The sequence below is a fragment of the Poecilia mexicana genome, unplaced genomic scaffold (genome assembly GCF_051168715.1).
Source record: "Poecilia mexicana isolate PSO_F unplaced genomic scaffold, ASM5116871v1 scaffold_5, whole genome shotgun sequence".
Lineage (NCBI taxonomy): Eukaryota > Metazoa > Chordata > Actinopteri > Cyprinodontiformes > Poeciliidae > Poecilia > Poecilia mexicana.
This window is the reverse complement of record NW_028263374.1, coordinates 22,945,712-22,966,859: the sequence shown is the minus strand read 5'-3', so window position 1 is coordinate 22,966,859 and position 21,148 is coordinate 22,945,712. Positions and strand designations below refer to the sequence as shown.

The 21,148-nt window shown below is 35.7% G+C and overlaps 2 protein-coding genes across 2 annotated transcripts; one reads left to right on the top strand and one right to left on the bottom strand.

Annotated features, from left to right (window-relative positions):
- Positions 1 to 1,919: 1,919 nt before the first annotated feature.
- On the bottom strand, positions 1,920 to 3,873 carry bloc1s1 (biogenesis of lysosomal organelles complex 1 subunit 1). Its single transcript, XM_014996314.2, has 4 exons — positions 3,564 to 3,873; positions 3,388 to 3,460; positions 2,623 to 2,755; positions 1,920 to 2,500 (listed from the first exon to the last, which is right to left on the bottom strand). Exons 1-4 carry the CDS (start codon positions 3,622 to 3,624, stop codon positions 2,390 to 2,392), a joined length of 378 nt encoding a protein of 125 aa, XP_014851800.1. The 5' UTR covers positions 3,625 to 3,873; the 3' UTR covers positions 1,920 to 2,389.
- Positions 3,874 to 4,164: 291 nt separating this feature from the next.
- Positions 4,165 to 16,832, top strand: itcha (itchy E3 ubiquitin protein ligase a). Its single transcript, XM_014996312.2, has 24 exons — positions 4,165 to 4,298; positions 4,982 to 5,051; positions 5,874 to 6,015; positions 7,167 to 7,291; positions 7,833 to 7,964; positions 8,427 to 8,475; positions 8,579 to 8,757; positions 8,962 to 9,199; positions 9,462 to 9,557; positions 10,865 to 11,039; positions 11,408 to 11,477; positions 11,605 to 11,689; positions 12,152 to 12,280; positions 12,390 to 12,462; positions 12,603 to 12,674; positions 12,779 to 12,867; positions 13,095 to 13,254; positions 13,367 to 13,500; positions 14,363 to 14,503; positions 14,644 to 14,764; positions 15,162 to 15,266; positions 15,802 to 15,898; positions 15,991 to 16,063; positions 16,209 to 16,832. Exons 2-24 carry the CDS (start codon positions 5,027 to 5,029, stop codon positions 16,306 to 16,308), a joined length of 2,610 nt encoding a protein of 869 aa, XP_014851798.2. The 5' UTR covers positions 4,165 to 4,298; positions 4,982 to 5,026; the 3' UTR covers positions 16,309 to 16,832.
- The last annotated feature ends 4,316 nt before the right edge of the window (positions 16,833 to 21,148 follow it).

Sequence of the window (21,148 nt, the reverse complement as noted above, 5' to 3'; positions counted from 1 at the left end):
GAGGCTTATCCGTTAAGACATGTTCACTGTTAGTAATCCTCAATCCGTAACTATTGCAATTGTTTTAAAGAAAAATGTGAGGGGAACAGGGCAGGAAAACTAAGCTCCAAATAATTTTTTTGCATGTACACTAAAGTATCAGAACAGTATTTTTTTAGTTTAGAACAAAAAACGTAGAGCTTAGTTGTTCTCACACTTGGGTTTAAAAGTTTTAGGATTATGTAAAAATTTATGACAAATTCACCAGAGTATTTAGTTTCAGGAGATCATTCAGTTCACCTGCTTTAGAAACAGTTAAATGTATACTGCATAGCTTGAAATGATTGGTGTTTCTAACATAAAAGACTAAGAAGAAAACATTCACAAATAAGCTATAATGCAAATCCATTTAATAAGAGAAAAAATTCAGCAATAGCCTGGTTGTGTAACTCTGCACACTTTCGGACTAATAACATGTAAATGCCCTTTGATTGAAAAACATTACTCAATATTCTTTAGGTATTAACTATGTGTTGGAAGTGAAGACATCTGATGTTCACAGTCCTCTTGAGGTGACCTCACAGATATATTTCCAGATATGGTTTTGGATTTGGATATACCTTCCACTCACTGTGATGCTGAAAAATAAAATCAGCATCAAAGGTGAAGATGTCTGCTTTCTTTGGTAGAAAACAATCTTCCGTCTTGCCACCTCAGTCTAACACTGTGTATTATTGTCACCAATAGAAGAAAAATAACAGGAACAAAAAATCCTGCAGCACCTTGCTGTCCTCTAGCCAGCCTCCCTGCTTTATGCTTGGAAAAACATGCAGCTTTCTTAATTTGAAAAATAAATAAATAAATAAATAAATAAATAAATAAATAAAATACATTTTTCTTTATTCTTTGTAAAATTTCTGTAAATTGTGGCTTTAGCAAAATGATAAAAATGAGCAAACTTGGAAGACCAGGGTTTAACTACAACAGACTTGTTTACTTTTGAATTGATTTCATTTTGCGGGTTTTAAATGTTTTTATCATTTTTTTAAATCTTGTTTTTATCATTTTTTTAAATCTTGTTTTTCCTTTTTTTTTTACTGTTTATTCAATGTCACATGCTTTTTTTTGTTTGTTTTTTGTTTTTATTAATTATGTAAAGCCCTTTGAAATGCCTTGCTGCTAAAATGTGCTTTACAAATGAAATGTGATTGATTGATTGATTTGGACAGCATATGTCACATTAAAGGTTTTAAATAAGTTTTCCTTCTTATTTTTTTTCCATAAAAAATTGAAAGGGTGGCTTTTACATTTTATTGAGTGAGTGGTCTCAAAATTATGAAACAACAAACTAAGACGTTGAACTATAACAATTATTTCCTAACTATTTCAGTCTCTTTACATCTACTTCTACATTTATAATATCATCCAAATCTGGACTGGATTCAGATTCCAAAAATCACTGTTTGTTTGTGAGAGATTATTTTCTTGTTTCTAAAAATAATTAAACACTGACTTGCTTGGCAGATAAACCAAATCTTACAATTTGATTAGTGAAAAACGATATAGAACTGTAAAATTAAAACAAAGGCATGAAGGCTCGTACTTGTGTGCTGGATTAAAAGTCTTAATTAGATTCCAAATAGTGTTGTAACTACGTGAGTGAACACTGAACCCGGTTGTTCTAGGACATAACTTTTACGTCACACATTCCACTGATTATCCAGTCATTGTAGTTTGTGGTTCCCATGAGTTTATGTTACAAAACGTTGTAGAGAAACATCTAGGCTTTTTCCAGCGTTTCACTTTTGTAACAAACACATAACCATCAGTTTAGAGATTAAATATTTCCCAACTCTTCCCACCATTTAGCTTTATTCTTTTCATCTTTCCTTCATGTACTTATTGTTAGAAAGAGAGAAGAACGAAAACACAACTTCAGCTATCATTTTTTGTTTGTTTTATTATTTACGATAACTGTCCATTTATCATCACTTGTCCAATAAAAAAAAAAATAATAATAATAATAATTTTGTACAGGAGAGATGAGGTGCACATGTAAATATGTAATTAACTCTTTCAAAGAGATATTTTAAAGGATAACTTACCAGAAGTTGTGTGGGGTCAAACCTTCTGCCTATTAAATACTTTCATTTTCTGTCCCTCCAAAAAAAAACTTACACAGAAAAAGGAAATATCCTAATAAAATGTATTGAGCATCATTTTGTGCTCACTCTTTCCAGTTTTAGAGCTAAAAACAAACCTTCACCAGTGAAATGCATTTGAACTGCATCATCCAATGCAACAGACAAATATTTGTCAGTAAATGTCAACCTCACTCCACTCAGAGGGATGCATTTATGTATATATTTATATTCAGGAACAAATGTACTGTAAAAACACATGATGATGCTTATGAGCAAGTAGTCTGAAGCTGTCCCTTGTGTACGTACTCCAGAGCTGTGGCGATTGTTCTCATGTCCATCTCGATACTGCGGGCCCAGTTTTCAACATCTCCAATTTCCTGTTTGAGAGAGAAGAAAGTTAACAAGAATAAAAAAGTTGCCACCAAAAAAAGATCTGTGTAAAGCTAAATGTGCTAATAGCAGAATAATAATGAAATAAACATATGACAGTATAACTTACTTTTAATGCCTGATTGAATCCCTCCACCATGCTGATCCACTGAGCTGTTTGCTTGGAGAATTGGCTCGCCTGCACTTGGAGTGTCTTAACTTCATGGTCCAGTTTGCGTTGGTTTACATATGCTTGAGCAACACTGAAGAGAAAAAGGGTGAAATACTGAGCTTACTAGTTTTGTACCTATCAGGTAACCACTTTGAAGGGGAAATGACTGGCTTAGCGATGAATACTTAGCTACTTTAGTTCCAACCATGAGCCAAAAAACCTTTATCTTTTTTTCATTAAGAACTAGTGCAACAACATCCATTAAATCCTGCTCTCATTCTATAAGCTGATTGTCTTGGTTTGTTCACATTTTTCACGATAGTAACAGCTATTTTTTTTTTTTAACTGTATGGGTGATCAATTATTTCAAGTCAAAAACTGAAACTGGCTCATGAAAGATACAGTACACTGTAAAAATCTAAAACGATCCTTGAATCTAAGCAAGTTGTTATTGTTTTATAAGAGTGTTGTTTACTGACTAGTCAAAATTAACAAACGATGAAAAAGATTTAAAATAACATAGCAACTTTATAAATGTTGACATTTATAAATGACAATGAAATGTCTTTATTCGAGTCAAATACATTCTTATCCTAAATATAAACAGTGTCAAAAGGACAGTAATGAGTTAATAAACCCCAATCATAAGAATGCAAAGTTGTTGTTTAAAGCTATAACCATTACTGTATTTAATGAACAAAGACATGAGGTAATTTTTCCTACCCAACGTTCAGGTGATCTACCAGGGCTTCAGTTAGACAAGTGGCAGCAGCTATCGCTTCACGTCTGCGTTTTTCTGTGAAAGAAACAACAAAACATATAATCAACATTAAAGTCTGTACATTTACGAGATTTGTTTTTAGCATGTGATAGCATCACAGCTATCCAGCTTTCCTTACCCTGCAGCTCCTTCCGCTCATTTTGCTTCGCTTGATGCTCCTTCAGAAGGCGAGACAACATATCGCTTGAGCAAAAGTTAGGGTTGTTGTTAGCTAAAGCCAATTCATTTAACGATTGTTTGTATTGTAAGGAAAGGTAAGATGAAGAGATCAGAACGAGACTATGTAGCCTATCACGAGATGTCGCTCTCGGATGTCTCACGTGAGTGTTTTCTTATACAATTATGCACACTCTTACATGTAGTGCCTTATTATTTTGGTTTATTAAATTAGATTAATGAACAGTTGTTTTTCCAAGCATACTTAAAATTAAACGGCAATTCTTATTTAGTATTATTTGTTTAAAAAATGTGTGACATGACATCAGCTTCGTATCGTGATTACCTTCAAAGTAAAAGCGTTCATGAGTACAAGTAAGTTTTTTTTTACTTGCATGTAAGAACGAAACAAGATACGTTTTAGACTGACAAAAAGAAACATAACCGGATATCAAGTTACCTTTTTTAATTAATTAAGTACAATTGGTTTGGGTCGAAATTGTATTTATTTATTTATTTATTTGTGTATATTTTATTTAGTGATGCACTATTTTATTCTGAAAGGCATTGAGCGGAAATGTGGAATTTAGCTAGTGATACAGAAGTCCCTGTTAATGGCTGATACGTAACTGTCAACAATTCTGGGGTTGTTGAGACCGAAGCCCTTTTACGATCCATTACTCTCTGTATTTCACAGGTAAATATATTTCGTCTGGTTTGATTTAAAAGTTGTCTACTGAACAATCGTAGTAGCTTGAAAGCCCGGATGCTGGTAGCATTTGTAACGAAAGCCAGTGCATGGTTAGCTTATCTTCGTTTCGGTCTGAACCTCTAAGCAAAGTTCCTGACGGTGGTTGAACTCACTAGGAAACGAGCAGATCGCAAGACATTTATAGTTAATCTTAAACATATCTTAAAACTATTTATTCCCTCTCAAGAGTATGTTATTGTACCATGACAGTTGACTCACGATGGAAAGCAGCTGAACTCACCAACAATAAAACGATCGGGTATTTAGTTGAATCTAAAATAATGTATTGCAATGTAAAATAAGACATATTAGTGAAGGAAGGTTGAGTCAGACCTAATTAGTCCGACTAGTTGATGGGATTTTCTGTTATGGAAGACACGAGGCGGGTTCTAGAAATAGACGAGATTAAACCAAGTCACCTTGCGAGGTGTATTGTGATGCATTTAAAATTAAGACGTTGAAGTAGTTGGCTCCAAATCTACCTGCAGCAAACATCGTATTTTCCTTGTCAATTGTGTATAAACATTTTGTGATTTAGGGCTTTATTTCCCCAGCTTAATAAACGCTATCAAACTGTAGATTAGGTGCAATCAGGGTCCTGTATTTACACCTGCCGTCTCTGCTTACAGGTTAATTTTTAAAGGCAACTTAGACTCAAATGTTATGGATGAACCATGAAGGCACAATTACAAGTCACAGGTAAGTTATTTCTTGGACAAATTTACGAGCCGCAGAAAAACTTGAAGCCAGATATTCACCAGATATATATTTTTTTCTCTTTGACAATAAATCTGACCAAAGATTTGTTGCTTTAGGTTAGTTTGGATTATAAAAACTGTTATATGGTAAATCAGAAAATATGAAGTAGTATTGTTCTTTACATTATTTGATTTAAATTCAATGGCTTACATACATTAAAATTACTATGACTTAAGCCCACTTGGGAAAGCCCGGATGATGGCTTTGTAAGCTTCAATTCACAACATTTAAGTAGCTCAATTGAAATAAAAACTATTTGCTACTATTAAATTGATCAGACTGTGATCTTACAAGCATTCTAACATTTTGCTGAACATTTTAATACATCATGATATACCTGTGGTTCAGATGTAGAAGTCGATTAATTAACATGAGGGCCTATTGGTTACAGTGTTGGAAAATAAGTGAATGTAAAAACTATTAATAATCTAACATTGAGTAGGTGTTATGACACTAAATTTAGTCAGGATGTACTGGCTTAATTATACATGAAAAGAATAAACCTTTAACATAATAGATAGTAATAAAATTATTGTGACAGGTGTAAGCACTTGAAATAAATCTGCCAGAAGTTGGTACTGTGAAGCGTTTAGTTAAAGGTTTGGTGTTCACATGATAATATTCATTTATAGTAATAATAATAATAATAATACAGTCATGCCTAGTATGTTTTCCAATTACAGCCTCTAAATCAGTATGATCATATCTACAGAAATTTACTACCAATCTCTTTATAGTTCATGGTTGTGTTCCTCTTTCCAGTGCTTTCAGCTAAGCTGAAGGAAAACAAAAAGAACTGGTTTGGTCCCAGTCCGTATGTTGAGGTAGCTGTGGATGGCGAGTCAAAGAGAACAGAAAAATGCAACAACACCCACAGTCCCAAATGGAAGCAGGCCCTCACTGTGTGAGTACTGTTGTTGTTTGTCTCTGTGGCAAAAGCCAGTTTTTTTACTAGCCGAAATACTAGAAATCAACTTGGAAATTATTAATACATAGAACTGATACAAAAGAAGAACATGTTTTAATGTTTAATGCACACACAATGTGTTTTTTAGACATGTATTGATATAATTGTGAAAACTGATATAATCATAATAGAAGTTGTGGAATTCCAGTTTTTATTTCATTCTAGCTGTTATAAGTTAAAGATACAATTGTACAATTTGTAGCACATACATTTCTGAGATAAACACAAGATGTCTGTAGGATGTCCCTTCATAATAATGGATATAAAAAGGTTTTATGTTTTTACAATCTATTAAGATACTGGTGCCTATCTCCAGCTATCGTTCTGGGCGAGAGGCGGGGTGACCCTGGACAGGTCGCCAGTCTGTCACAGGGCAACACAGAGACAGACAGGACAAACAACCATGCACACACACCTAGGGAGAATTTAGACAGACCAATTAACCTGACAGTCATGTTTTTGGACTGTGGGAGGAAGCCGGAGTACCCGGAGAAAACCCACGGATGCACAGGGAGAACATGCCTGAACATGCAGAAAGACCAGGGCCGGGAATCGAACCCAGAACCTTCTTGCTGCCAGGCAACAGCTCTACCAACTGCGCTACTGTCCATTTTGTAAATGCAGAAAATGTGTACTTACCTCCTACTTTAGAATTTCTGTTAACAACGATGTTCACTTATGGAACAACTTTAATCATATTACACATATTGTAACACGTGATAAATTACACACCGGAAATAACAAAATAAGGTTATAGTATAGTCATTTCTTTTATATTTACATAGTTTCTGTGATAGTTTGGGGCCAAATTTAAAAGACGAGTGGATTATTGGCTCTTTTATAATTTATTAGTCTTGAAAGCTCAATTAGAACAGCTGAATCTAGAGCATGTTTAGAACACTTCAATCCCATAAAAAGTCTTAAAGCTTAAAAATCAATATGTTTTCAAGTTATACTCAGTCAAGGACCTCCCTGATTGAGCTGCACTTAACATAATGGTGGCTGAGTGAATGCCTCAGAGCTGTAAAGTCAGCCTCTTCTTCACACAGCTTTTTACTGAATCTTGTCTCTTTGTTGCGTTCCTGCAGAATTGTGACTCCAGTCAGCAAACTCATATTTCGTGTTTGGAGTCATCAGACACTGAAAGCAGATATTCTGCTGGGCATGGCCACTCTGGACATCGGCACAGTCCTCAAAGCCAATGATCTTAAATGTAAGTATGCATATTTTTCCACGTAGCTTTGCTTTTTTTTAAAAAAATCTTGTAAATATTGCACTTTTTTAAATTTCCTTAATTTGTTGTGAAATTATGAATTTGTTGTAGGATTAGATGTTTTACATGGAATTTGCATATGTTTTTACACTTGTTAAGGAAAGAGTTCAAATAAAATAAGATACAATAAGTAGCTTCCCATTCCATGGAGCTACATTTCTGTTGCTAGTCTGTGGATGTTTTATCCGTTTTGCCGAGAACTGTGCAGTTAAACGGTGCTGCACACTCTATAGAGGCTGTTCTCTCCTATTATAAAAAAAAGTTCATGCCTGACTTGTACTCATTATCAATATATTCTGTTGTGGTTTGATAACATCAACAACCATTTTTCATATTTATAACCTTGTTCTTTTGTAAATGTTTGGATTTAGAGGAACATTGTGTGCTTTTTCTACTTTGATCCCTAAGTTGAAGTCTGAGTTTTGCTATCGTGTTGCTGTTGGAAGCATTTTCTTAACAATGTGATTTCTCCTAATCCCAGTGTGTGAGGTGGTGCAGACACTGCAGCTATGCTTCGACAGAGACCCTCAGGATATTGTAGGGGACCTCTCAATCTGTCTGGACGGCATGCAGGTTGACCCGGAAGCCTTTGCTCTGGCAGAGAGAGAGCAAGGTAAGCCAAGCCCCAAACTAGGTCATGGCAGAAATAATGGAGAACTTCAACACTTCCTTTTTTGAATTAGGATGTCAATGCTATATTGGCTTTTCATAAATGATTAAACTGGTTTACTTTGCTTAATTCATGTAGGGGACTTCTTTCAAGGTTCAAATACCTGCATTACACTCATTTGCCACCAGAGAGCAGTAGAAGCATATCATACATCGAGTTCGTTGAGGACAGCTTACACAAGCATTTAAAATGGCTAATTTAAGATGGGAGTTTTTAATTTGACTTCCATATAACAAACAAAAAAAAACACATGTTTTTAAATTCAACTGTAATAGCACTATTAAACATTTTGAAAGCAAATCAGTTGAAATATTATCAATATTATGAAATAGATCATTTCATTATCAGAAATGATCTAACACGGTCATACATGATGTTACAGTTTTCCTCTTTTTTTTTTCCTAGCTCCTCTTACAAATGGAAATGCAAAACTAAATGGCAACACAAGCAACAGGTCTTGTAAACTTTTACTTGAAAACCCAAACCTTGGGTTTATTGTTTTGTCAGTTTTTCTCCAATAAGGTTCCAGATAATGTTTCTTAAACTTTTATGTTTAGATCAAGCCGGGACACGTCTCCATCCAGTGACTCAGATGACTGGGTCATTGTGCCCAATGGTCTTGCTGTCAGCGATAGAGGTTCTCCCTCTCTGTCTGCAGAGGGCTCCACTTCCTCGCGTCCTCCTAGGCCTGCCAGGCCTCCGCCTCCCACGCCACACAAACCTGCTGCCTCACCAAGTAGGAAAACACACAGTTTCATATACTAAAGAGCTGCTAAAGATATGGATATCACATTTAAAGAAAGCAAATATTCTACTTTTAGATTTATTAGTTTTTGTTGACTACCCAAGGGGGTATTAGACTCCAGTTAAAGAGAGTTTTGCAAAAATAATGAATGCCTTATTCTATTCTTCTCTGCTCCTTATCATCATTGTGTCCCAGGCTCTTCCAGTAGTTCTTCCCCCAGTGAACTGAGTGAAGCACCAGCTTCTGACGGCTCCTCTCAGGCATCTGCAAGCGGAGGTTCAGACCAGCCCAATGACGCAGGTGCGCGAGCAGCAACGGCCGTTTCCTCACAGACGGCTAGCGCTCCCAAACCAGGTGGCGCTGTAACAGCAGCTCCAGCTACAACCGCTACTCCCAGAGTCAACCCCATTAGCAACACCCCGCTGCCACCAGGGTAAGGAGCAACATCCTTGGTACTATGTCTGTTGTGATTTTAAATAATTCAGCTCAGTTGGATTTGAAATATTTTTTTTCAGTGGTACCCAATGGTAACTTTTTTGTCAGCTAGGATCATATAGTCATACATAGCTTAATAAACTTTAAGCCCTCTTTGTTCCAGGATCTTAGGTTTGTAAGATTTTCCTATATTTAAAAAAAAAAAATATTAACTGAAAATGCATCAGAATTGGCTTAATGTCATTTTTATTGTATTATAGATGGGAGCAAAGGGTGGACCAGAATGGAAGAGTGTATTATGTGGATCACATTGAGAAAAGGACAACCTGGGACAGACCTGAGCCTCTGCCTACAGGGTACAATGCTTTATGCTTTATTTAATGAATCCTGAAATATCAGAACCTGCTTTATTGGCCATATTGTGTGCACAAACAAGGAATTTGACTTCAGTTTAGGGCTGAAACGATTCCTCGAATGATTCGAGTACCTCGATTACTAAAATTCCTCGAGGAAAATTTACCTGCCTCGAAGCTTCGTTAATTTATGTTTTATTAGTTAGCGCACCGTGTTCCGGCCGGGACTTCATTTGCGTTGCGCGGAGCTCTCACTTCCGCCTCTGAGCTGTTGACAAAAGCTAAGTCTCAGCGGCATAAAGTCCAATCTTCAAGATTGGCCCGTGGGGATTTTATTGATTGATGATAATGCCCGATCTTAAAATGACTGGGGGAATGCCTGGAGTACGGCAGCATTTCTCCTCCGGGGCTGCTGGTTGAAAGCGAACGGCGGGAAGAGCGCTGAGGTGAGCGGATAGCCTGAACAGGGCGGGCGGCTGAGTAGCTGATGCTTACCGTGTAAATGTAGCTTTACCGACGAACCGCACAATAAATTTCATATCCCGGTCTGAAGAAACGGGTGGCGGAGCGCATCGTACATGGCTGGTAGATGAGTTTCTGAGTGTGACCAGTGAAGGTGTCGTAAATATCCCGTATTGCTTCCCCCGTGTTCGTCCCCCGGTCTAACGGTTCGTCAGTCCGCTGGTCTATTTCCTCCCCTCCACCCCATGTTCGTTCATTCGCCCTCTCCTCCCACTCCAGGCGGCATTTCCCGTATTTTCAAACCCAAAGCGTGACAGGTTAGGTGGCAAGGTGAGTTTAATTAATCTATTAAACTCACTGAAGATGAATACATAAACTAAAAGCTGGATTGTAGACATTTTTTATAAGCATATTTGTGAGCCTGCCTCTTTGTTATTAAATTCAATATAATTTCAGATTTTTCTATAACTTTTCCTCTGGTTAACTTAGAAAGTGAGCTATTATTGTTACAGGTTAGTTTTCTAAACTACAAAAAAGCAACTGTTAGGGATGCTCAAATATGAAAAATTGGACTGATATTGATATCTGATAGTAACACCGGTATTATGCCAGATTTACCAACATTTCATTTTATAATTTTTTTTATCCGATTACTCGATTAATCGTAAGAATAATCGATAGATTACTCGATTACTAAAATATTCGTTTACAACAGCCCTACTTCAGTTTTCAACCAAACAACAAATCCTAAGTATTTCTATTCTCATTTAAAATGTCTGCAACAACTTATAGTTACACCTGGATTTAAAGTTTTTACATATTTCCTTTTTCTTTCTTTTTTTCCCCAGCTGGGAGCGGCGGGTCGACCCGATGGGTAGAGTGTACTATGTTGACCACATAACACGAACCACAACATGGCAACGGCCCACTCAGGAGTCAGTGCGCAACTATGAGGAATGGCAGAACCAGCGCAGCCAGCTCCAGGGAGCAATGCACCAGTTTAACCAGAGGTTCATTTACGGGGTGAGAACAATTACTTTAATTACATTCACCTTCAGTTAAGGATTGGTTTCTTTGCCTCAGGACTCTATAAACTATATTAGTACAATTGCTAAATTATGAGCCATGCTGGGTGATCTCTAAGTTTTTCAAAGCAAACAAGACAGCATGGACTTTTTTTTTTCTTTTTTTTAATTATTTTCTTAAACAGGTTTGCTTATTTATCTACTACTTGTTTATCTACTCAGATAAGCTAAAAAAAAATGTACATACCAATAAGGTAAGGATTAAGAATTTCAGTAAGATCAGTTTACTTATTTGTAAATCAGAATTTTACTCTTTGTTTCTGTTTTATTAATAGAGACTATTAATTCATATTCTTTCTGGCTCAGCTGCAGGACCAGTTTGCAGCCACATCCACTAAAGAGTTCGACCCACTGGGACCGCTGCCACACGGCTGGGGTAAATATATTTTCACGAGAATTCACCTTAAAGAAACTGAAGTCTTAGAAACATGATAAGGATCTGATGAAGGAACGCATAGCTGTACGTTGACATATATTTGTGTACAACAATGTTTTTGTTTTAGAGAAGAGAACAGACACCAACGGCAGAGTATATTTTGTTCATCATCCAACTCGAACGACACAGTGGGAGGACCCGAGGACGCAGGGGTGAGTGCATATCGTATCATGATATCGTGTGTTTTATGGGTGTAACTCTCTTTGGTAACAGCTGGATTCATTCTGTATCACTGGAAAGCGGCAACATGCCAATGTGTTGCTCAATTTATGAGGACCTCTTTGGAACTTGAAAAAGGGAAACATTTTAGATCCTTCTTTTACAACTTTTAAAAAGTTGCTTTGCGATTGCACTTTAGGCAATGCAGTGTTTTTCTTAATTTAAAAAGAAAAAGGAATTTTTTTTTATTTACGGTTTTTGTGTATTTTCCATATAGCATAAAATCAACTTTAGTGGTTAAATAGAAAATCTACAGTATATAGCAAATGAATTCATCCAAAATAAATCGATTAATTGTCGACTGTGACTGTGTGAATAAACTTAAGCTTCACTGTAAAGCGTGCTTATTTCCTTATCCTGTGTGTTTGTGTGTTCTCTCTGCATGCTTTGCTCAGTCTCCTGAACGACAAACCTCTGCCTGAAGGGTGGGAGATGAGGTTCACTGTGGACCACATTCCCTACTTTGTAGACCACAACCGGAGAACGACGACCTACATCGACCCCCGGACAGGGAAATCTTCCTTGTAAGTTGGTGTTCATAACATTTAAAGTAATCCTGGCGGTAAAGGAGATCTACCTCCAGGTCTTCCGTTCTTGTCACAACAAAAAATGTTTGTTGTCTCACTTTTACAGCGAGAATGGGCCACAGATCACGTATGTTCGGGACTTTAAAGCCAAAGTGCAATACTTCAGATTCTGGTGTCAGGTATGTTCACAAATCAAATTGTTAATTGATTTTGTCCTGCTTTACTAATTTTTTTTTATGCATATTTTTACATTATTATTCAGAGATGAAAACAGATTCTGCTGGATCTGAGAACACCTGTGTTTTGTGTTTGTTCTTAGCAATTATCTATGCCTCAGCATATCAAGATTACCGTCTCCAGAAAAACTTTGTTTGAGGATTCATTTCAGCAGGTACGATCTTGTCTTTTTTGTCAAGTTTCGAGGTATTCAATTGGTCTTTTCTTGTTTGTACATGAATTATGTAAGTGGATTAATATCCGGCCGTGCTTTCAAAGATCATGAGTTTTCACCCACAAGACTTGAGGCGGAGGCTCTGGATCATTTTCCCTGGAGAGGAGGGCTTGGACTACGGAGGCGTAGCCAGGTAATCCCTCTGAAATTTTTTATGGAGGTGTGTCTTTTTTGTGACTAGCTGGGTGTGAAAAGACTAACTTACACATTTTGTTGACAACACCCAATGCTGATGTAAAGTTGTGATGTAATATAGGCTTCCATGTTTCATTGGAATCTTGATCATCAAGAAATTATCTAACTTATTTTCATCACTTATGATTGCTGATATATTTTTGTAATTTGTTTTGGTATTTCCAGAGAATGGTTCTTCTTGCTCTCCCATGAAGTGCTAAATCCCATGTACTGTTTGTTCGAGTATGCTGGAAAGGACAACTACTGTCTTCAGATTAACCCGGCTTCTTATATCAATCCAGATCATCTTAAATACTTTAAATTTATCGGCCGCTTCATTGCCATGGTACCTTTTTCTATTGTTTTTAAAATTAATTTTTGGCTTAATAAATTTGAATTTGTATGTCTTTAAGTCAAAGTCACTAAATGTGTGTTTTGTTTCTCTATTTTTTCCTCAGGCCTTGTTCCATGGAAAGTTTATTGACACGGGTTTCTCGCTGCCTTTTTACAAGCGCATTTTGAACAAACCGCTGGCTCTTAAAGACTTGGAGTCTATTGACCCCGAATTTTATAATTCACTCATCTGGATCAAGTAGGTAGTTCATGTATATAATGTGTGTGAGGTATAGTTGAACGTAATAATCTGGAAAACCATGGATTTGTGTATTTTCCAGGTCTGGATAAAGAAAATAGAGTATGTGAAATAATCTTTATTTCTAGATTATGTTTTCTTCTATTGAGCAATGATGACACAGGTTTAACACCTGACCACAGTAAAATGTATGTTATAAATTCATAATGAAGTTTTATATTTATAGTTTAGAATGATATAAAAAAGGGTTGATCACTATGGAGAAATTAGTCTGAAAAATTAAAGGATTTTGGCATAAAGCTTGTATGATCTTTATGCCGACCTAGATTTTCGGAAATAGTCAAACAGTTTCGAAATTCAACTCTGTTGAATGTGAACCAAATGACACGTGATTGTTTCATTCTGGATTTTCATACAGATATTGATCTTTAATATCTCCCAAGTTTTTGATTAGCCAGCACATGTTTAACATTTGTTGGTTCTCATAATTAGTGAGGACAATTTCAGGTCACTAAATGTTAATGTTCTGTCTATAAATTCTGATGATCTCCAGCTTAGTTTTCTGCAGGTAAGATAATGATTAGGGTTGGTGTGACCTCTGACAATTAGAAGCATGTTCTATGGCTGGCTGACAGAAAAAGCTACAACAACGGATCCATGCACTCAATACGTAAACCTGGAAGTCTTAGCTAATAGGTCATGTGTCAAGTTTTCCATTTTCTCTTTATGTGTTAGAGGCTCTTCTGTACCACATGAGTTCACCCTTCACATTTTATTGCTGCCTGTAAAAACCTTAGAGGAGCTGTGTTGCTACGGTTATTTAAACTGAATTGGTTAATAAAGTGGGTTTTATGTCCTGCAGGGACAATAACATAGAGGAATGCGGACTGGAGATGTTCTTCTCTGTTGATAAGGAGATCCTGGGAGAGGTCAGCACTCATGAGCTGAAACCAGATGGAGGAAACATTCCAGTTACTGAAGACAACAAGGAGGAATACATCAGGTACAGCTGCAGTTTTTACACTTCCTATTTACTAATCAAGTTTTGCTGCTTTTACATCTTCCATAATATAACAGTTATGCAAGTAGATATATTTATATATATTTATATATATATATATATATATATATATATATATACAGGTTGGTGGCAGAATGGAGGCTGTCCAGAGGGGTGGAGGAGCAGACTCAGGCATTCTTTGAGGGCTTCAATGAAGTTCTTCCTCAGCAGTACCTTCAGTACTTTGATGCAAAGGAGTTGGAGGTACAAAGCTAATTGGGTGTTTTTCTCAGCAATATTTAAAAAATAGGATTTAAATGTGCTTGTCATCCATTGCTGATTAAAATAATATATTTTGCAGTATTTTTTTGTGATAACTGTAAAATCGACTGTAAAACAGTTTAAAATGTATATTTTTTGGCATTTCTCTCTGAATACAGTCAGATTACCACAAACACAAATGCTGCCCTACACTAGGTACATTAGTTGGGAGCAGTTGCATACATTGATGGCATTTGATCAAATCTTCAAATATATTTGTCTTTATTGATTCTCTCATGTAATTGAAGATACATTATGTTGCACTATTTCCTGCAACATAAATAGCAATTGGAATTTCATGGTGGTGATGTGTTCAGTGTATTCTCTGTTTTGTTTTTAGGTAATGCTGTGTGGGATGCAGGAGATAGACCTGGTGGACTGGCAGAGAAACACAATTTATAGACATTATGCTCGGAGCAGCAAGCAGATCCTTTGGTTCTGGCAGGTTTGTTCTGAAAAGAAATGTTCTGTTATTGTTATATTTGTTAATGTAACATGGAATCAAATCTTCACAGGTCTTGGGTGGACCTAACCTTCATGCTTTTTTCATAAAAAAACAATATCCAGCAACAAAAAAATCTCTGAACATTCATGTGTTGGAGCAGTTTGGAAAATAATCTCATTTCTCTTCTATAGTAAGATTATAGTAAGATCTATAGTAAGATTAAGTCAAATTTAGCAAAACAGAAAATGTTTTTGAAAGAAAGTACAGTTTGAGATGTATTTTCTCAGATTGGCTGTATTATTAAGAAAGTGGGAGGTAAGGCTGACTGGCATGTATGTAAAATATACACGCCAGTTTCATAATGTTTTAATTTGTTTTAAAGAGTAAAATATACTGTTAAAACGGCACTGGAGGTATATGGTGCTGGAATTGTGCAAAAAGCGCAGCATAAATGTGCAAATCTTTACCCATTTTTCTTATCTCAATGTATTTGGAAATATCTAACTAATTGGAACATAAATTACTTCTTTTGCAGTTTGTGAAGGAGATGGACAACGAAAAACGAATGAGACTCCTGCAGTTTGTCACCGGCACCTGCCGTCTTCCTGTGGGTGGCTTTGCTGACTTGATGGGTGCGTAAAATCCATATAGATGTGTAAAACAGATGTTTCTTTTGCACCGTCATGAGATTTTTCTCATACAATTTTCTTGTACGTGTAAATAGGAAGCAACGGTCCACAAAAGTTTTGCATTGAGAAAGTGGGGAAAGAAAACTGGCTTCCACGAAGTCACACGTGGTGAGAATGTTTCTTCTTTTGCTCAAAATGACATCATATCATAAATGAATGGACACCTCAGCTTTTCTTTTCACGTGCAGTTAAAGACAACAAAAAATGTCAGAAGAGTAACTTTGACTCTGTTTTTTTTTTTTTCCCTATTTAGCTTCAATCGTCTGGATCTCCCTCCTTATAAAAGCTATGAGCAGCTGAAGGAGAAACTTATGTTTGCCATTGAGGAAACGGAAGGATTTGGGCAGGAATAATCATAACAGGAGTTCCTGACTTTCCTCCCGATAACCACGTGGATGCAACAGAAAATTGCTGACCCTGAATGAGCCGGATCCATTTTTTAGAAAGAAGCACTTTTAGCAGTTTCTCTCTGCAGCCTGGGAATGCTTTCACCCTGGTAGATTCTGTCTGTCTCAATAGCATATTCACAAAAGAATACAAAATTGTTCCATAATAGATTCATTATTTAACAAGGGATCTGTGAGTCTTCTACCTTGATGATCTGTTCCTCCCTTATCCACTTAATCTCACCTGCTGCACAGAAAGACTAAAACAAGAGACGCCTTTCTCACTCTGGCATGCCTGCACTTGGTGTATGTTGAGTAAGCGCAGTTTCTACACGTGGAGCACACATTCTGCGCCATAGTCTTTTCTTTAGAACCACTTTGTTGGGCCTATGCACCCTGATAATGTACGAGGAAAGAAACTTGTCTGTACATTTTGACTCGTAATATGAAGATTAATTTCCTGACAGATAAAACAGTCCCTTGTGATTCGAGGTCATTGAGGTTTTGTTTTCTTTCTTTTGATGGAAGGTGGGATGAATGGATATTTTTCTAATAGGTGACTGATATGAATCCTGTAGCACATATACAGTTTTTTTATTAACTTTGCTAAATGTGATGACTTTAATTGCAATAATAACTTTCTTGTGTTGTGACAGGTTAATATGTTCAACTAGTTTGCACATGTTTTTTGTGAGCAGTGAGATTATGATTGCGATTAGAAGATGCTATTTTGAAGTGCAATAGTTTTGTAGAACACATAATTTCGCCAGTGTCGCATTCAAACAGGGCTTTGATTAGTTTTTCTAAGATTTGGTTTTTACCTTCAAGTTAAATCCCAGTACAACATAGAGATCTGTTGCTTACTTTGAATTCTGTATGGTTGCTGTGGTTTGCTGTCCCATTATAGCTGCTACTGTTATATCTGCATTTTAGGCCATAAATGTTTACCAAATGTTTCAGTCAGGAAGAAGTAAACTGTGAAGGCTGTGATAACGAAGCTGGTACTGACGACCCATTCACACTGAGCGATCGTCGGTTCTCAGCTAGTTCTCAAGAGCCCAAGTTACATAACTGGAGCAACGGTGTGTCAGCTGGGTTCTGTTAAGCTTTGCAAACGGAGTGAATCCAAGAAAAGCTAAGATTTAAAATCCTACAGGTTTCATTTATTAAGTGACTGTTATTGCTTATGTGCAGTTGAAACCAGACATTTACACACACATTTTCAAAAATTATGTTTTAATAACCTCACGATTACATTAACTTGTACTAAAATGGTCCCAGAATAATTAGATTTTAAGATAATTGCTCACATTTTCTTCAAATTCAGAAGTTTAAATAAATTTTATTAGTATTTGGGAATACTGCCCATTTAAATAGAATGACTTGAATGTGTTGGGTATTTTTTCACATGCTTCTCATAATAGTTTGCTGCAGTTTTGGACCATTCCTCCCATCAGACCTGATTTAACTGACTGTTATATAATCTGCCTTGATCATACAAAGTTTTTTTTTTTTTTTTTTTTAGCTCTGCCCACTGGGATTGGATCAGGGTTTTGCCATGGCCATTCCAAAACATTGACTCACTTTGATTCTTTTGTAACTAAATTATTAGTAGGCTTAGGGTCATTGTTTGTTTAACTTTCTGTCTGTCTTGAGATGTTTCTTTAATATTTCCACATGACCTTCTTTTCTCATCTATTTTGTGAAGTGCACCAGTCCCTCCCGCAGCAAAACATCCACACAGCATGATTTTCCCTTGGTACAACTTGGATAGTTTTAGTGGATTTTCAAGCTCTCCTCAGCTATAATTTGCGTTATGGACAAACATTTTGGTGTTATTTTTATTTGACCACAATATATCAAAAATATTAACATATTTGGCTGTAAGTGCATTTGCAAACTATATTTTCTTTTCTTTTTTTTTACTTTTGGTATGACTTCTTCGCCAAGTCGCCTTACAGCTAACATTGGTACATGTTTCACTGTGTATAATCACATTCTCTTGCCAGATTCTGCCAGCATCTTCCCAAAACAAGTTTTAGTTTTTTTTAGTTTTTTTTTTTTCTGGGGTTGATGTGCACATTTTGCTGTGAAACATGTTCATCTGTAGGACACAAATCTTGCCTCCTTTGTGAATGTTATCACAGCTCAATATTCCCATGCTGTTCATAGTTGCCAATAATATTTTTGGACAAATTAATAGGGTGGGAGTTATTCCAAGGATAAACCAGATTTGTGGAGGTCTGGCATTCTCTTCCTACTCAAGTGCTACTCAAGGAAACCTTGTGATTGAGGTCCACCTCAAAAAACATCCACATTTCACTCAAATATTGTGAACTATCAGATGCTTACAAGACCATGCCACTAATCATCTAGGCTTTTGCAAATTGTTTGAGGGACGTAAAAAAAAACTTATTTAAAACATTTTAATTTACTTGACTTTGCAAATAAATAAAAGAGGTAATTTTTTTATCCTAAAACAAGAGGATTTTAATTTGATTTAATGTCATGCATCTGAGAATAAATATCTGGTTTCAACTACAAATACACTTGGTGAGTATAAAACAGCTCATCCATCAAAACCTCTGGATTGCCCAAGAAGTGAAGAAAACTTTAACAGAATCCTAGTTTTATAGGGTGTGAGTTGCTCAGATTTGTACATTGTAATTAAAGAATTTTACTAGAACAAGGCTATATAGAAAGGTAATTAGTAAAATTGTGAACCTGTAAATGTCATTGTTGGTCTCCACATTTCACAAGAGCATCTACAGCATCCTCATGAATATTGTCACCCCTTGTAAAGATGTCCGGGGGGGAACTTTAAAATTCTCTCTGCAATACTTTTAGAAAATCTAGCTTTTAATTTCAGAACATTTAGTAAATGTGTTGGATGGGATATAACAAGTTTTAATAAAATCTTCAGTGCCGCAGTTGGTATCTAATCATCAATGACTTCATGTTTAATAAGAGGATAAATATGTTGTAACACTAAAGTCTGATCTTCAAAAGTGGAGAAGGTAAGAGACCATACAGTTTAATTAAGGTAGAAATGAGTTTTATGAATCAGGAAAGCTGAAAAGAAAATAGCTACTCATCTAGAATAATGGTTAAAAAAAATCATTCTTGAAGTTACTGTGGTCTCTGTTTGATTATACTACTGCTAAAAATTTAATTTACAACTTTTTTTCTTTTTACATGCTTTCAAGGGGTGCCAATAATTGTGCAAGATGTTGTACTTTAAGTTGTACTTAAACATTCAGCTTTTATTTTTCCAGATACATAAAAAGATCATTATAAAAACTGAAAAAAAAAAGGTGCTTTGTCAATGAACCTGAATATAATCCTGTTTTTATTTTATCATCTAAAACTGCTACTGGTGTTACTGTTTGAGGTTCACTGGATTTTCTTTTTTCAAATGTTTCTAGCAGTTTTCTATTTTAAGATTGTGGCACACAGGTTTAAATCTCACATTTACTGTGAAGGGAAAACAAGCAGTAAGCATCTTTACACATAGTTTCAGACCGATTTAAAATAATTATGTAGTAATGTCATTATTAGCAACCCCCTTAGCTTTACATTGGGGCTGTGCTGCAAATTGAAGACTGTGATTGTAATGTGTGTTCTACTTAAAACAAAATAATAAAAATCTATCTGCTGTTTCCCTTTAAGATCACTCATTAAAAACAAATAAGATACTTGGATTTGAAGTGTGAATTTACTCCCATAAACCATTGTTCATTACAGTTTTTTTTTACTATACTTTATCTACATTCAAGGATTAGTTTTCCTTTGTTTACCTTTTAATGATTACTTACTGTATCCATTTCTTCTAATGAACTTTTTTGTGTTGGATGTGAATCAGTCCAAGTACAACTCACATCTAGCTGGACTTTAATATAATGTTTACCCGTGCTGTAAACCCTTTGTGTTTACAGCACGGTTGATTTTGCTACTAATCTCTCTGATCACCACTGTGTTCCAAATCATGGGACATAAATCTGTAGAAATATGCAAAAGTGTATCAAACTTGTAATGACGGCATTGTGGTAATCCATTGTCAGTTGTGTAATCACTATTTATTGTTTTCGCTATAACTTTTTCATAAGTGAAAGTCAGTGGGTTAATTTTATTTATCAGTAACATGAATTGGATGTGCTATTGACCTGAACTGATTAATGAAAACAATTGACGAGTAAAATTATTAAAATGCTGAAAGTGGGATCATTACTGTCTTGTTAACATCTCTCTTCTCGCTCCTCCTACAATGTCCTACACACAGCTTAACTATTCCCAAAGTTCTGGTTCTCAAAAGATTTGAATATTACATGGATAGGAACAAAACAAAATTGATTGTTAATACAGGAATGTCAACATACTGAAAAGATTGTATGAGAACATCTTCTAATAAATTAGTTTCTAGTGATGAAAATGTAATTTGGGTTTAAACATCTAAAGACTAATTCTCAAGGAATAGCTTGCATTTAATGGATTTCATATATATATATATATATATATATATATATATATATATATATATATATATATATATATATATATATATATATATATATATATATATATATATCCTCCTGACTACCAGTAGTTCATTTTTGTCCTCTGTAGAGGACATTTCTAAACTTGAATATCTCCCACTCCCTGCATTCTACTGAATTAATTCCTTTTGGTATCTGGAGAGGACATTTAGGGCTTTTCAATGATACCACATATGAAGGGGTGGGACTTTTGTTCGTATCTTTTTCTAATACATAAAAATTGTGTTCATCAGTAATAACACATTCTATGGGAC